This window comes from Mustela nivalis, assembly GCF_964662115.1.
Source record: "Mustela nivalis genome assembly, chromosome: 15".
Lineage (NCBI taxonomy): Eukaryota > Metazoa > Chordata > Mammalia > Carnivora > Mustelidae > Mustela > Mustela nivalis.
Window position 1 is genome coordinate 87,176,682 of NC_139034.1, and position 13,766 is coordinate 87,190,447.

General features: G+C 55.5%; 1 protein-coding gene across 5 annotated transcripts in view; it reads right to left on the bottom strand.

The window, feature by feature from the left end:
* The window catches only part of CARS2 (cysteinyl-tRNA synthetase 2, mitochondrial), a 37,808-nt gene extending 24,501 nt beyond the window's left edge, over nucleotides 1–13,307 (bottom strand). The window contains exons 1-6 of one of the 5 annotated variants that reach the window (XM_082701019.1): nucleotides 13,080–13,307; nucleotides 12,726–12,776; nucleotides 9,740–9,857; nucleotides 3,682–3,753; nucleotides 3,467–3,572; nucleotides 2,068–2,151 (exon numbers count right to left, since the gene is read on the bottom strand). In XM_082701019.1, the coding sequence (XP_082557145.1) occupies nucleotides 2,068–2,151; nucleotides 3,467–3,572; nucleotides 3,682–3,753; nucleotides 9,740–9,857; nucleotides 12,726–12,776; nucleotides 13,080–13,291 (643 nt within the window). In that variant the 5' untranslated portion in view covers nucleotides 13,292–13,307. Of the gene's footprint in view, nucleotides 1–2,067; nucleotides 2,152–3,466; nucleotides 3,573–3,681; nucleotides 3,754–9,739; nucleotides 9,858–11,260; nucleotides 11,284–12,725; nucleotides 12,777–13,079 lie in introns of those variants that run through there. The other 4 variants (XM_082701016.1, XM_082701015.1, XM_082701017.1 and 1 more) reach the window with 4 other exon arrangements.
* Nucleotides 13,308–13,766: the final 459 nt, after the last annotated feature.

Consider the following 13,766-nt stretch of genomic DNA (forward strand, 5'->3'; position numbering starts at 1 on the left):
CCCCAGAGAGACAATCACACGGAGTGACATCTGAGGAGCAGGAGAGCCCAGAAGAGGAGGGTCAGGTGACGGCACCCGGTGGGGCGAGCCGGTCCTGGGCTCTGTCTGTCCCAAAGCTTGGCACCGCCACAACCGGCGACCGGGGACACGAGAGGGAGCTGCATCCAGACGCGGGAGTATTACTCAGCTCTCAAAGGAAATGGCCTATCAGGCTCCAGAGACTCCTGCAAGGTGACTGCGTGCCCTGCCCCCAACGGGTTCTGCCCCTGCCTGGGTCCCGGTGGGACCTGGTGGCTTCAACACACATATACACTTAAATGTGTACTGAGTGAAAAAAGCCAGTCAGAAAAGACCACACACTGTATGACTCTAACCCTACGGCATTCGAGAAAAGGCAAAACCATGCAGACAGTAAGAGATCATGGGTTGCCAGGGGTGAGGAGGGAGGGGGTTGGAGCCGCTGGGGCACAGGGGAGGTCTGAGGGCAGTAAAGCAGCTCTGTGACACGCATCATTACAGTTATCCAGCCCACAGAAAAATCAGCACCAAGCGTGAACGCTTGTGCAAACCACAGACTTGGGGTAATGATGTGTCCCTACAGGTGTACCCGCTAGGACAGATGTCCATTTCTGGTGCGTCACGTGCATGAACAGGGAAGGCTGTGTGTGAGCAGGGTCAGGACAATGTGGGAAATCTTCGCTCCTCCCTAAAACTGCCCTCAAATAAAGCCTGCTGTTTTTTAAGGACTTACTTATTTGCAAGATGGTGGGGGGGCAGAGAGAGAGGGAGAGAGGGCATCTCAGGCTCCCCGCTGAGCACAGAGTCCGACGCAGGGCTCGATCCCATGACCCTGAGATCATGACCCGAGCCGAACCCAAGAGGTGGACGCCCCGCCAACTGTACCAGCGAGACGCCCCTAAAGTCTATCCAACACCAAAGCATCACTGATGCTAGAACGTGGGGCTCAGAAACATGTCCTCTGCTTCCCTGGGGCACAGTGGCAAACCCACACATGTGCAGTGCTCGGTTCTGGCCTTTCTGGAGGGAGCAGCGTACTCACGCATAAGAGGAACAAACACGGTTTCTGAGGAGCCAGATAACACTGTCACTAATTAAAGCAAATGGCTTCGTTGGGGCACCTGGTGCCTCGGTTGGTTAAGCCGCCGCCTTCAGCCTTTGGCTCAGGTCATGATCCTGGTGTCCTGGGATCGAGCCCTGCATCGGCCTCCTTGCTCGGTGGGGAGCCTGCTTTTCCTTCTGCCTTTCCCCCAGCTCATGCTCTCTCTCTGTCAAATAAATAAAATCTTTAAAACATAAAAAAAATGAAAAAATAACTGGCGTCATTTATGGAGTGGAGGCTAATGTCTAAAGACAAAACTCGCTTGGAAGATTTGTCTTTGGGGTTTTGGCTCATCTTTACTTGGTTCTCTCAAGTAGTATTTTTTTTTAATTTAAAATTATTTTTAACTTTAAATTTTTAAAAATTATTTCAGGGGCGCCTGAGTGGCTCAGTGTGTTAAGCCTCTGCCTTCGGCTCAGGTCACGATCTCAGGGTGCTGGGATCGAGCCCCGCATCGGGCTCTCTGCTCAGCGGGGAGCCTGCTTCCCCCCTCTCTGCCTGCCTCTCTGTCAAATAAATAAAAACCTTTTAAAAAAATTATTTCAAATTTATTTCTATATACATCCTTCTCCATAAAAATGGCTTCAGTCCAACAGTCACTCAACAGAAGAGCGGCGGAATAAAGGGAAATTCGGCGGGAACGTTCTATGCGTTCAAGCGCCTACAGGATCTGCTCTGCGGGAAAATGCAGGAGGAGGGGAGTGTGGCGGCCAACGTGACAGCAGGAGTGTGTGAAGGTGCCCTCCGCAGGGAGGAGGGCTGAGGACCTGGCAGGGAGCAGACTCACCCCTGCCGAGGACTTCACCCTCAAACTCCCTCTCTTGCTGTAAACAATGAGTTAAACAGCACAAGCAGCAGGGATGGACGGTCGGGCGCCGTCCGCGGGTCTGAGAGGCTGAGCCTGCCCTGTAGACCCGGGCCCCAGTGTGGGAGCAGGGTCTACTCACCAGGCTCTCCGACGGGACTGGGGACCACACCGACCAGCTTGCCGTACCTGTCTCCTCTCGACTGCAGGTCGAAGTAGACATTGCCTGTTTGATAAAGAATCCATCATTTCTCAGAATCACCGAATTCCACTCCAGAAACCAACACTGCCCTTTCTGTTAACTCAGTAAAATTTAAATAATAAAATAGGAGGGGCGCCTGGGTGGCTCAGTGGGTTAAGCCTCTGCCTTCGGCTCAGGTCATGATCTCAGGGTCCTGGGATCGAGCCCCGATCGGGCTGTCTGCTCAGCGGGGAACCTGCCCCTGTCTCTGCTGCCTCTCTGCGTACTTGTGATCTCTCTCTCTCTCAAATAAATAAATAAAATCTTTAAAAAACAAACACACAAAAAAAACAAAGTCCAAATGAATGGCATCTGCCTTACAGTCAGCCTGCTGTGTCTTTACATTGTCGTGATTAGAAGCTCACGATAAAGCAGCGTCACAGAGCGACAAGCCAGCCACGCCCCCTGACGCCTGCTCTGGGCCGCGGGTCTCATTCTGGCTCCCCGCAGCGGGAAAACAGCGCCCGTGCTTCCAGGGAAGAGTGCGGCTCGGTCACCCGAGCCCCTCACAAACAGATTTTTTTGGGAAATGAAATCTAAACACAGCGAATAAGGTCAAGGAAGACGAGAGCAAAGTCTAGTGCGCGCGCCGGGGAACTGGGCCCCGCGGGGCTGGAGGCGCGTGGGCAGGAGCCCCTGAAAGACGGGGCTCGTGGGCACCCGCAACAGCGGTGTCTTCCTCTTGCTTTATACTTGGTTCTGCCGCACAACAAGCACCAGACGCACATATCTCAGGTCTGGGCTGGGCATGCTAATGAGTCATTCACTAAAAACCAGCGGTTTTTATCATCCCAGAAGGGATGGGGTAGGGGGACAGGAACAGCTAGGACAGCCCGTGCCCAGCGGCCAAGGGCACAGCACGGCACCAGGGCCAGGCTGAGTGTCCGCTCTCAGCCCCGAGCGGAGAGGGAACGTCCTGGGAGGGGAAAGCTTGGTCAGGGGGTGAGGACGAGTGGGACTTGGGCAGAAAGGGCTGGCAAGGGGGAGGCCTGGCTCAGGGCCACCGGGACCCCAGCGGGAGCAAAGGCCAGGCAAAAAGCAGTGGCTCCCACGCCAGCCGCTGTGGGGTGTGCCCGGAGGACGCTGTCACCGGTCCACGGAGGGCGACGGCCCCACGCCGGGAGCGGCCAGCAGGAGGACAGGTTGCGATAGAGAACGTTCCAGCACTTGGTTGGATACCACAGCAGGCGAGAAAAGACAGTGCGGCGTCCGGCAACTCCAACAACGTGCAAACACGGGTCCAGTTTCTCCCGACCCCCCAGGATCTAGCCCACGCCCAGGTAAGTAACAGGACCCCTACCTTGTGCTGTGGGGTAAGCGTGCCCATTAGCAATGATTCCTTCGATGAAAGAAATGATCTGAGGAATATTTTCAGTCACCCTCAAGTACACCGTCGGGGGGAGGACCTGACGGAAAGCAAAGGCGAGATGACGTCCCACGGGAAAGGCGTGGGTCAGCGACACCGGCGTTCAGCGCTCACGCCCCTCACGGCGGGCGGACTCCAGCGCTCTTCACCTTCAAAGCTGCCATGTCTTGTTTAAAATCCTCTTCATACAGACTGGCGAGAGAAGCGGGCGACACGTTCATCTGCAGGAAGACGAGGTGAGCCGGTCAGCAGGTCGGGCCCCCCCATGGCCAGACTCCCAAAGGGGGCCTCTCGTTTTAGCTCCCAAACCCATTCTAGTAACTCAGCTAGATGCAGAGGCTGACCAACCCCGCTTTCTGGTTAGAGAGAAGAAAAATCAACAATGTCACGATTTCTGTTACATAATTCAAAACAACACCCCAAAACACACAAAAAAGCTTCCGCTTTTCTAGGGTGGGGCAAGCTCAATGTAGTCCATGTCATGACCAGAACCTGGGGTTCCTATCTTACCCTCAGGCGTCAAGGAAACCCGTCAAATGCAACAGCGAGGAGCTCTCTGAGAAGGGCCTGGAAAGCAGCAGAGCAGGTGCAGACAGTGGGCAGGTGGCGGGGGGTGCAGTGGCCGGGCAGGGTGCAGGGGCACAGGTAGCCCCAGGACACAGACATCACATTCTGAGCCCAGGGCATTTGGGGGCACACTCTGGCAGCCCCAGGCTTTCAGAGGGCACTGGCCCAGAAAAACAGGCTCCCCAAAGCATTTTTTATTTTTCAGCAAAAAAAAAAAGCGCTCCAAAACCAAAAGCACGACAGGTATGGGACCCCGTGGAGCCTGTGAAGGGACCTGGACCCAAGCTCCCGGCCCCCACCCCTGCCCCAGAACCAGGGCTCGGCTCCACGGCAGCACGACCTTCACAAGTGAGAGGCCACCTCCAGCCCCGTCACCCCACAGCTATGTTCCTTCCCGCCTGGGGCCCCCGAAGGGCAATCATCCTAGAAACCGTGATTTACTGAATAAATAAATCTGGTGAACAAAATGGGAATTCTCAGCCGTGTGGCCGTTAGCAAGGCCATGAACCTCTGTGCCTTCGGCTTTCTTTGCAACACAGAGAAGACCCCCCTTCCGCCCCGAAAGACTGCGACAAGGGTCATGTGCATCTGGGAAGGACAGCCGTGTGCGCGGACGACGCTGGCTAGCGGCCACCACCGGGCTCCCGGACCCACGGGTCTGCACCCCCTGCTGCACCTGAGCCCCGCACACACGGCCTGCACGCGGCTCCCTGCCTCCGAGTCCACCACCATCCTGCTGCCCGCCTGCCGGGGGACCAGGAGCCGCTCACACTCTCTCCTGCCGTGACACAAGTGCAGGTCCCTCTCTGAGCTCCGGATGCAGACGCCAGACTGCCGGTCGGAGCACAGGTGCACGCATCCTGGCTGGCAACCTGCCCCCACGGAGGTCACGCAGGTCTGACCCTGACTGAGCCCCTGACCGCACGGGGGGCCCCACTTCTGGACGTCAGCAACGGGACCACTAACACTTTCTCACTGTAAGTTTAACGTGTGCTTCTCTCTTCTGAAGAGCCTGAACATCTCACGTGCCGAGGAACCATTTCTATGGAACAGTCCAGGATCACGGCACCCGTTTCTCCACGGACCTGTGGAGCTCCTCCTGTTGGTTTGGAGGAAGTATTTTTACATGAAAGAAATCAGCCTTTTATCTCTGCTGTTACTTTCAGTTATGATCCCAGTTTTCATGGCTATTTTCTGTCATGTAGAAAATATCTTTCTACATATTTTTTTAAAGATTTTATTTATTAGGGCGCCTGGGTGGCTCAGTCATTTGAGCGGCTGCCTTTGGCTCAGGTCGTGATCCCAGGGTCCTGGGATCAAGCTCCACATCGGGCTCCCTGCTTGGTGGGAAGCCTGCTTCTCCCTCTCCCTCTGTCTGCCACTCTGACTACTTGTACTCTCTATCTCTCTGTCAAATAAATAAATAAAATCTTTTTTAAAAATTTTATTTATTTATTTGAAAGAGAGAACACAAGCTGGGGCGGAGCCAAGGGAGAAGCAGACACCCCGCTGAGCCGGGAGCCCAACATGGGACTTGATCCCAGGACCCTGGCATCATGACCTGAGCCAAAGGCAGACGCTTCACTGACTGAGCCCCCCAGCTGCCCCAATACTGTTTTACAGACTTTTCCTGGCCCCACACGAACTCTACAGTCCATGTCTCTTGTTCTAAAAGGGGGACCACCACGAACACGCACACACTCCTCTAAATGACCTATCGGGTACCACGTGCCCCAACACACCAGCCGGTTCTACCTGTGGCTTCTCCAGCCCACACGCACGAGCCCGGTGGCCACGGTCTGGAAACACTGAGGGGCAGTGAATCGAAGTGGGGTACCCGGGTACCACTGGCCTTGCACGGAGGACAAAATCGTCCTCTAAAACGAAAGCCTTTCAATTTACTCTTTCGGGAGCTGGTCACACCAGGTATCGGGACAGCGCGGCTGTCACTCCTCAGAGAACAAAGCTGCACAAGGCAGGTGCAGACGTGCGGTCTTGGTCTCGGATCTCAGGTCACTGTCCAGCTCGCCGTGACCATCGCAGGCCATTGCAGGCCATTACAAGTGGCCTCTCCCACGGCAAGGGTCCCGCCAGCCGGGCCCTTGGAGCTCAGCTGCACAGAGAAAATGCCTCCGGCCGGAATCTCTCTGACACGTTCTTCCCAACTTTTCCTACAAAATGCAGTGATGGGCGTGCACCATTCCCCTTGTAGTGCTCGCCCCAGAAATTTTTATTCCTGACAAACTGTAACTCCGGGCCAAACCGTGAAGTCAAGGGAGTGATTCACAAAAGTATAATATTTATGATTTAAAATAGTGTAAAAGCAAGTGCTGGACAGTTGGCATGAAGAGTATGGCCATGGCTTAAAAAGTCTGCATTAGATAAAAAATAGCCTTTTTGCTGGATACTTAAAAGCAAAGAGATGCTTCGTAACCATGTTTCAGGTGCACACTGTATCTTCTTTAAGAGATATTTGGAGAACAACTATTCTCTGGCTAGCGTCGTGCCATGTGAGGAGCAGAGAAATCTTTGGGTGTCAAAATTAAACCTCTCCACGCAGACTCTTCCAGCCACCCCACCAGCCTGCTCGCGGGCTGCGCACGACACCACTCTTGAAAGCAACAAGCACCGCCTCCTTGCGGCATCTGTACATCGTGAGAACATCATTCCTGCTGCATCTATCCCGGGGCCCCCTTCCTGAAGTTGGCCCCCTAGCCTCACCCGCTTGGCACACTGCACCCCCACCCGGCTCTCAGTCCACCCCCTTTCCTTGCCCGCCAGCCACGCCCCCAGCCTCCCAGCAGGCCTTGCAGCTCCCACGGCCACCTGGGGTTGGAAGATGCACAGCGGAGCCCGATGCATCAGGTGCAGGGACCCAGGTGCGTGGTCTCGGTTCCCCGCTGAGGGTGAGGACTAAGGACTGCGGCGTCTTCTGATGCCAAACCTGCGGTGCCACTTCCGACTCTGGCCACTTCCCCGACTGAACCCTGTTCTGCCCACGAGCCCCCCGAGTCAGTGCAGACCCCACGGGACTGCCTCCTCCAGACACCAGCTGCCATGGGGTCCTCTGGCCACTCAAATGCCTGCCACGGAGTCTGAGTTTGGGGGCCTGATCCGAGTCACAGAACTCAGGAAAGCAGTCCCCTTACACCCCAAGTTTATGATAAAAGACACGACTCAGGGGATGCACAGGGCAAGGGGTAGAGCTCCCAGGCTCCCAGACGCTCCCAGCACCCACCTGTGTTCACCAGCCAGAAGCACTGAGCACCCCCGTCTTGGGGGTATTTACAGAGGCTTCATTACTTGGAGATTACAAACCCCTGCTCACCAGCAGTCAGCTCAATGCCGGGGTGAAGGTGGAAGTTCCCGGCTCTCGCAGGGGCTGGGTCTCTGGGACCCCAGCCCCCATCCTGAAGCTCACCAGGGGCCCCGCCATGATCTCATCAGCGCGCAGAAGCCACCCTCTCTAGATTCTGTGGGCTTTAGGCGCTCTGTGCCAAGAACTGGGGCAAAGTCCAAACACAGCCCTATGATACCAGGGCCCTGAGCTGACCAAGCTCCAGACTTCTGTGTCCAAGTCAGTATTTCCTTATGTACCTCACACTAGTTCTCTCTCCGAGGCAGAGCGCCCACCAACCCCGGCCCTGGGCCCCATCTCCGGCTGTGTCCTCCCCAACCCGAGCGGTCTCCACTGGACAGAGCTGAGCCCGGCTAGAGTGCCCCAAGAGTCTATAGGACAAAGTGCGAGTCCCCAGTAGGTCGTCCAGGGCCAGCCGCTCCACCTCTGCAGCCTCACCTGCCAGGTCCCCATGGCCCAGGGCAGCAGGACGCAGGGTTTCCTCACAGGCCTTCACGCAGCCCCTCAGCCCAGATGGCTTCCCTCCACACCACCCAGCCTCTGCTCATGCTAACTCTGGGCCAACCTCCTCCGGGGTCACTTCTACATTCCACGGAGGTGTGACCGTCCGCCTCGCACGGCCTCGCTGGGCTTACAAAATGAACTATGTCGCACACAGAGCATCTCTCTGTGGGCGCATCTGCCTCCCCGGACACAAGGCCCATGAGGCCAGGGCCAGTCTTCCTCTCCTTTCTTGGCACCAAAGTCAGGCATAGGCCTGACCCCAGATGGTTCCACGTATGCTCAGGGGCAGTACTAGGAATGGAAACTGAGTCTTCTGTAAGGGAGCAGACGCAGTGGCTCAGCTGTTTGGATAAGACAGACCTGGGAAACCCCACCGGGTCTAGTGCCGCCAGCAAACACTTTCTAAACCACCTGACTCCAAGAAGAAAAACCTTATGGGGGCACCTGGGTGGCTCAGTTGGTTAAGCAACTGCCTTTGGCTCAGGTCATGATCCTGGAGTCTCAGGATGGAGTCCCACATCGGGCTCCCTGCTGGGCGGGGAGTCTGCTTCTCCCTCTGACCTCTCCCCTCTCATGGTCCCTCTCTCTCTCTCTCTCTCTCTCAAATAAATAAATAAATAAATACCTTATGAAATAAACCATTCCTCCTTGAACCAGTAACTCCACTTTAGGAAAAATATTCATTGAAACAAGACAGAATGAAAAAATAAAAGATCTTCACAGTAGGCCTATTTCTAACAGCTGTAAACAACACAGCCAACCACGGGGAACTGCTGAGCAGCTCCATGGTGAATGGGCTCTAGCTGTTAAAAAGGCAAATTAGGGGGCGCCTGGCTGGCTCAGTCCGGGAGCGTGTGATGCTTGATCTCAGGGTTGTGAGTTCGAGCCCCAGCTTGCAGGCAGGGATTACTTAAACAAATAAAAATTTTTTTTAAAAGGGGGGGCACATTGGTAGGAAACAGTCACACATGGATTCTAGAAGATAAATCAGAGAGAAAGCAGAATATGGAACTAACTCAAGAGTCCGAAAACAGGAGTCCGAAAATAAGAACAGTAAATTAGGGCATCTCCGTGTGATGAAATGCTATACAGCTGTTTAAAAATGTTCAAGAATATTTAAGAACATGAAAAAAATACTCAAAATACGCTAAGTTAAAAAAGCTGACTATAAAACATTATGAAGTACAAACTGGTTTCCTAAAAAATAAAAATAGTACATGGAGTTTTTAGTACATACATCCTCTAAAATAACAGGAACATAAAGCACTTGGTGTAGTTTTTTGCATAGATTGGATCATTTAACAATCATCTGCAGATCTCCAGAGACAATTGTTAAAGTTGCTAATTATAAAAACCAGAAAGTAGACTTAAAAATTTATCTATATTTAACTTAACCCCTCAGTTCAAACCTTCCCCCCAAAGCTTCCCCTAAATGATGCATGAGTTACAAGAGAAGGGCTCCTGCACAAACGGCGAAAGCGGAACCGCCCACGAGCTAGTTTCCCCGGCCCCGAAGCGGCCCTCCCCCGTCCCTGCGCGCAGGACGCCTGGAGCCGCCGGACTGGGGAAGGGATGCGGCTCAAGCAGGAGACGGGGCATCGGAGGCTGTGGTGCCCTTCACCAGCGCAGAGAGGCCCCGCTCGGCTGTCAGCGTGCCCTCGCCGAGCCACATGGGGCCCGAGAGAAGCAGGACCCACTGGCGGAGCAGCTGGAGGGCTGTCACCGGGCGGTGGGCACACGCCCCATCCAGACAGGACAATCACAACCTCCGCGCTTACCTCGGCGGCCCTGCGGATTATTTTATCGTCCACATCCGTGATTCCCATCACCATGACGATGTTGCAACCAAAAACCCTGGTGAGGATCCTGCGGATGATATCAAATCTGACGTACGAGCTGCAAGAGAAGAAACGTCCGCGCGTCTTTAGAGCACAAAGTCACCAGTGGGATCTCGGAAACGGAACGCCTTGTGTTTTAACAGACCGCCCCAAACTTCAGGCGGGCGACGGAGCTCAGGGTCCCGCACAGCTAGGAGGAGGCAAAGCCCTCCGCTGGCCGGCCACGCAGGGCCCCCCAGATCAACCAAGGCAGGGCCTCGGCGTCAGCACGGTGCGCACGCTCCAGGCCGGCCGCCGAGGGAGTCTACAGCATTTCCGTGTAGAACAATTCACGCGGGAGCTGCCACCGTCCTGTTCATGCTCTGGTAACCGCAGTGCTTCACTATCTCAACACGGAGGAACAGCACAAGGTGACACCGTTAAAGCTGTTCTCCCGAGAAACGTGTGCACTGTTGTGGGATATTAACACACCAGCTGGGGGCACCCAGGGGTCTCAGTCGCTGCAGCGTCTGCCCTCAGTTCAGGTCATGATCCTGGGGTCCTGGGATCGAGTCTGCATTCAGGCTCCCTGCTCAGTGGGGAGTCTGCTTCTCCCTCCCTCTCTACCCCTCCCCCCTACTTGTGCATGCTCTCTGTCAAATAAATAAAATCTTTAAAATGTCCAAAAAAACAAAGAATCAAATCAAAGTAAAATAAAATGTCCAGAGTCTGGTTTCCCATAAAAGCAACCCTAAAACTCAGGGTCGGCAAATCTCGTGCTCATCTGTCACCCACACAGCCTCTGTAACTCAAACACGGGCCCTGTCACTGTATCCTGTCTGCAGCCCATACTGCCCCTCCCCAAACACAGCTCCAGTGACCAAGCAAGGCTGGAAGCTCCTTGCCACCATATTGGATCATTTGAAGCCTCAACCTGCTTGTTTATAAATTGGGCAGAATCCCATGATGCCAAGGGGTTGCTGAACACCATCCCAGTGCCTGTGCAGCACCAACTCGTACAGGCAGGAGCTGTGGTCACCACGGTCACCACCATGCCCTGCCATTTGCCACCCTCCCCCACCCCCCCGACCCCAGGAGTGGTTTAGCCGTGCACTACTAGGTCAGCCCCTGGCCGGCAGGGTCCCCTGGGGGAGAACAGCACCACCACCCGGGGTCCTTAGGAGAACCACACTGGCTGGTGTTTGTAAAGCATTTAGAACAGAGCAAGTACTGTGTCCGTTAAGTCTATGTCTTTTTTTTTTCCTGCCAAAGTAAGCTCTGGGCCCAGGGTGGGGCTTGAACTCATGACCCTCAGGTTGAACTGCATGCTCTACTGAGCCAGCCGGGCGCCCCAACTACCTGTCTTTTTAAAATAGAGGCCCGTGTGGTACCTGGGGAGGCGGGTGGGGAGCCATGAACCTGGACAGTTCATCAGTTCAGATTTCCAGAACCGGAGAGATGTCCTGAGGATTTGGACTTTACCTGAGGAGCAGCGGAGCCGTGCATAAGCTTCCCTGCCCCTACGAGCTCACGGCTTCTTCTGGATCTTGAGGTTCTCGGGTCTCCCAGCACGCAGGAGTGTCCTGAACGACTCCTGAGGAATGGGCTCTATCGCACAGTCCGCCTTCCAGAGAGGAAACCGGTTACCCTTGAGAGGGCGGGGGCGACAGTGACGAAGGGGACACTCCGGCTAGTGGGGTGATGCCAAGGCGTCTCTGCCTACGACCCGGGAACATTCATTCAAATGCAAGTTCCCTTAACATCTGTACTCGCGAGGGCAGATACCGACGAGAACCAGTGGCCGAAAAGAAGCTGAAAATAAGGAAGCTGACTTCCCTCAACTGCCCTTCCTTCAGCAAATCCTCAGTCTTAAAATACATGTAAATGGTTTTAACGGCCAAGGAAGCCTCTCCGGAATCGCACAACTCTGGAAAGTCTCAAGGACCTGAGAGCCATCCCTTTGGAATGACGCCAACAAGGGACTGCTCCATCTCCCGAAGGGGGATGGGCCTGACGTCCACCTGACTGCTCGCAGCAAACCAACCTCACCTGTCCTCACAGACTGTACCCACTTGGCTCTATAAAAGACTGCGATTTCTTTCTGTCTTTGCAATCCCTCCCCAACATATTTTACGCTTCAGTAAAGAGGTCAAAATATCCTTTTTAAAGTTAGTGGTAAGTTGGCCACTGATTCTGTTTTAACAAAACACAAAGAACATGCCAGCCTTCCTAGATGATGCAGGGTTTTGTAAGGGGAATGGGCGAAGGTAGCTTTTGACTTTTAGTCTAATCTGAAACATAACGAGTTTAAGAAATGAACGAGAGAACACACAAAATACTAGGAAAAGTGTCATTCTGACAAAGATGGGAGGCAGTGCAGCGGATGATGACCCAGTTGAGAAAGCAAGCAGCGGGTCCCCTGCTGGTCCCCGAACGTGTGGCTTTGGGCGAGTTATTCGTCCCCAGCAACCGCTCAGCCCCCACCACAGTGCGCCTCAGGGACTGTGTAACCGCACTTTACCAGCGTTTCTTCCTAAAATTGTGAGGATTCAAACAGATGGATACTATTTATCAACCCGTCTCAGATGAAGAAACCAGGACTCAGAGGCATAAAAGGGCTTGTCTTAGGTTGGAAAGAAAACGCATAACAGGTGCCAGAAAGAACTTCTCACCGGCTCCTGACCTCATGCCACTATGCCCACCAAGAAGCACGAACTCCAGAACAGGCCATTTATCACCGCTTCTCACGCCCCCTGCGAAACCGGCGGACGTGCTTCGAGTCCACGAGGAAAACCAAATAGGACAACAGGCCTCCCACAACACGGGAATGTGGTGAGTGATCCAGTATTCTTAAGTTGCCCTTTGGGAGATTGAAAAAACCTGCAGAGGCTCCTTCTTTCCAAAACCTGCCTCCCTTGAAGTGTGAAAAGTCAAATTCGGAACTCACCACGCGTGGCCCAGGTGTGCGTGATCGTAGACCGTCGGCCCACAGCTGTACCTAGGAACAAGGTTACGTCCACCACGTGAACACATTTGCAAGAAGGGACAGCACATTCTCGGTTAGGGTGATCATATAACCGTGCCCTTAAAAAAGTCGTCCAGCGGCCACTTCTGGGGAGTCCGTAGCCAAGCCTGCCCCGTACCCGGGCAGCATCTCCGCCTCTGCGTCCGCGGGTTCTGTACTTCCTAAGTGCCCCCCACCTGAGACCCTTTCAGCGCAGCGCTACCGCCCCCGAAAACGCCCGGTGCATACCCCCCGCCCCACGTCCCAGCACCCGCTCCCTCAATCCCGGGCGGCTACCAGGAGGCGGCGTCCGCGCTGCTCACGATCAAGGGGTCTTTCCTCCGGGTGAGGCTGTTGTACACCTTGACACCCGTGTCGTGGCCCGCCGGCTGCAGCCAGCCCTGCCCGCGTGCCCCCGACGCCTCCCGCGCCGGCCCCTGCCCGGCCTCCCGGCCCCACGCGGCCCGCAGGAGCTGGGGGCCTACACCCGCCCCGCGCGTCCGCAGCATGGCCGGCCCGCGAGCAGGCACGGAGGCTCGCCACGCCCACTCCGGGCGGGGCTCGTCCTGGACCCGCCCACCCGGAAGAGGACAGCCAGATCCGCCCACTCCCGGCAAGTTCCAGACAACGCCCCGCCCAACCCGGAAAGGGCCTCCTAGGATCTGTCCATCTCAGAACCGCGGACGCCTAGGCCCCGCCCAACCCGGAAGAGGATCTGGTTACGCCACGCCCATCCCGGAAGAGGATCCGGTCGGGTCCCCGGTGCCGGAAGATGACGGACCTGGTCCCTCCAACCTCGGAAGAGGCGGTCGCGAAGCGGCGGCTGTACCTCCTCCAGCCGGCCGGGCGCCCGCTCGGCTGCGGCCCTGGGGGCCGGGGAGAGTGCTGCGCGGCCGGGGCGGGGCGCCCTGGGCGGTAGAGGGAGGTGCTCCTCTCCGCGAGGACGGGGCCTTCTGGTCCTCGGACGTCGTGGGGGTGTGTGCT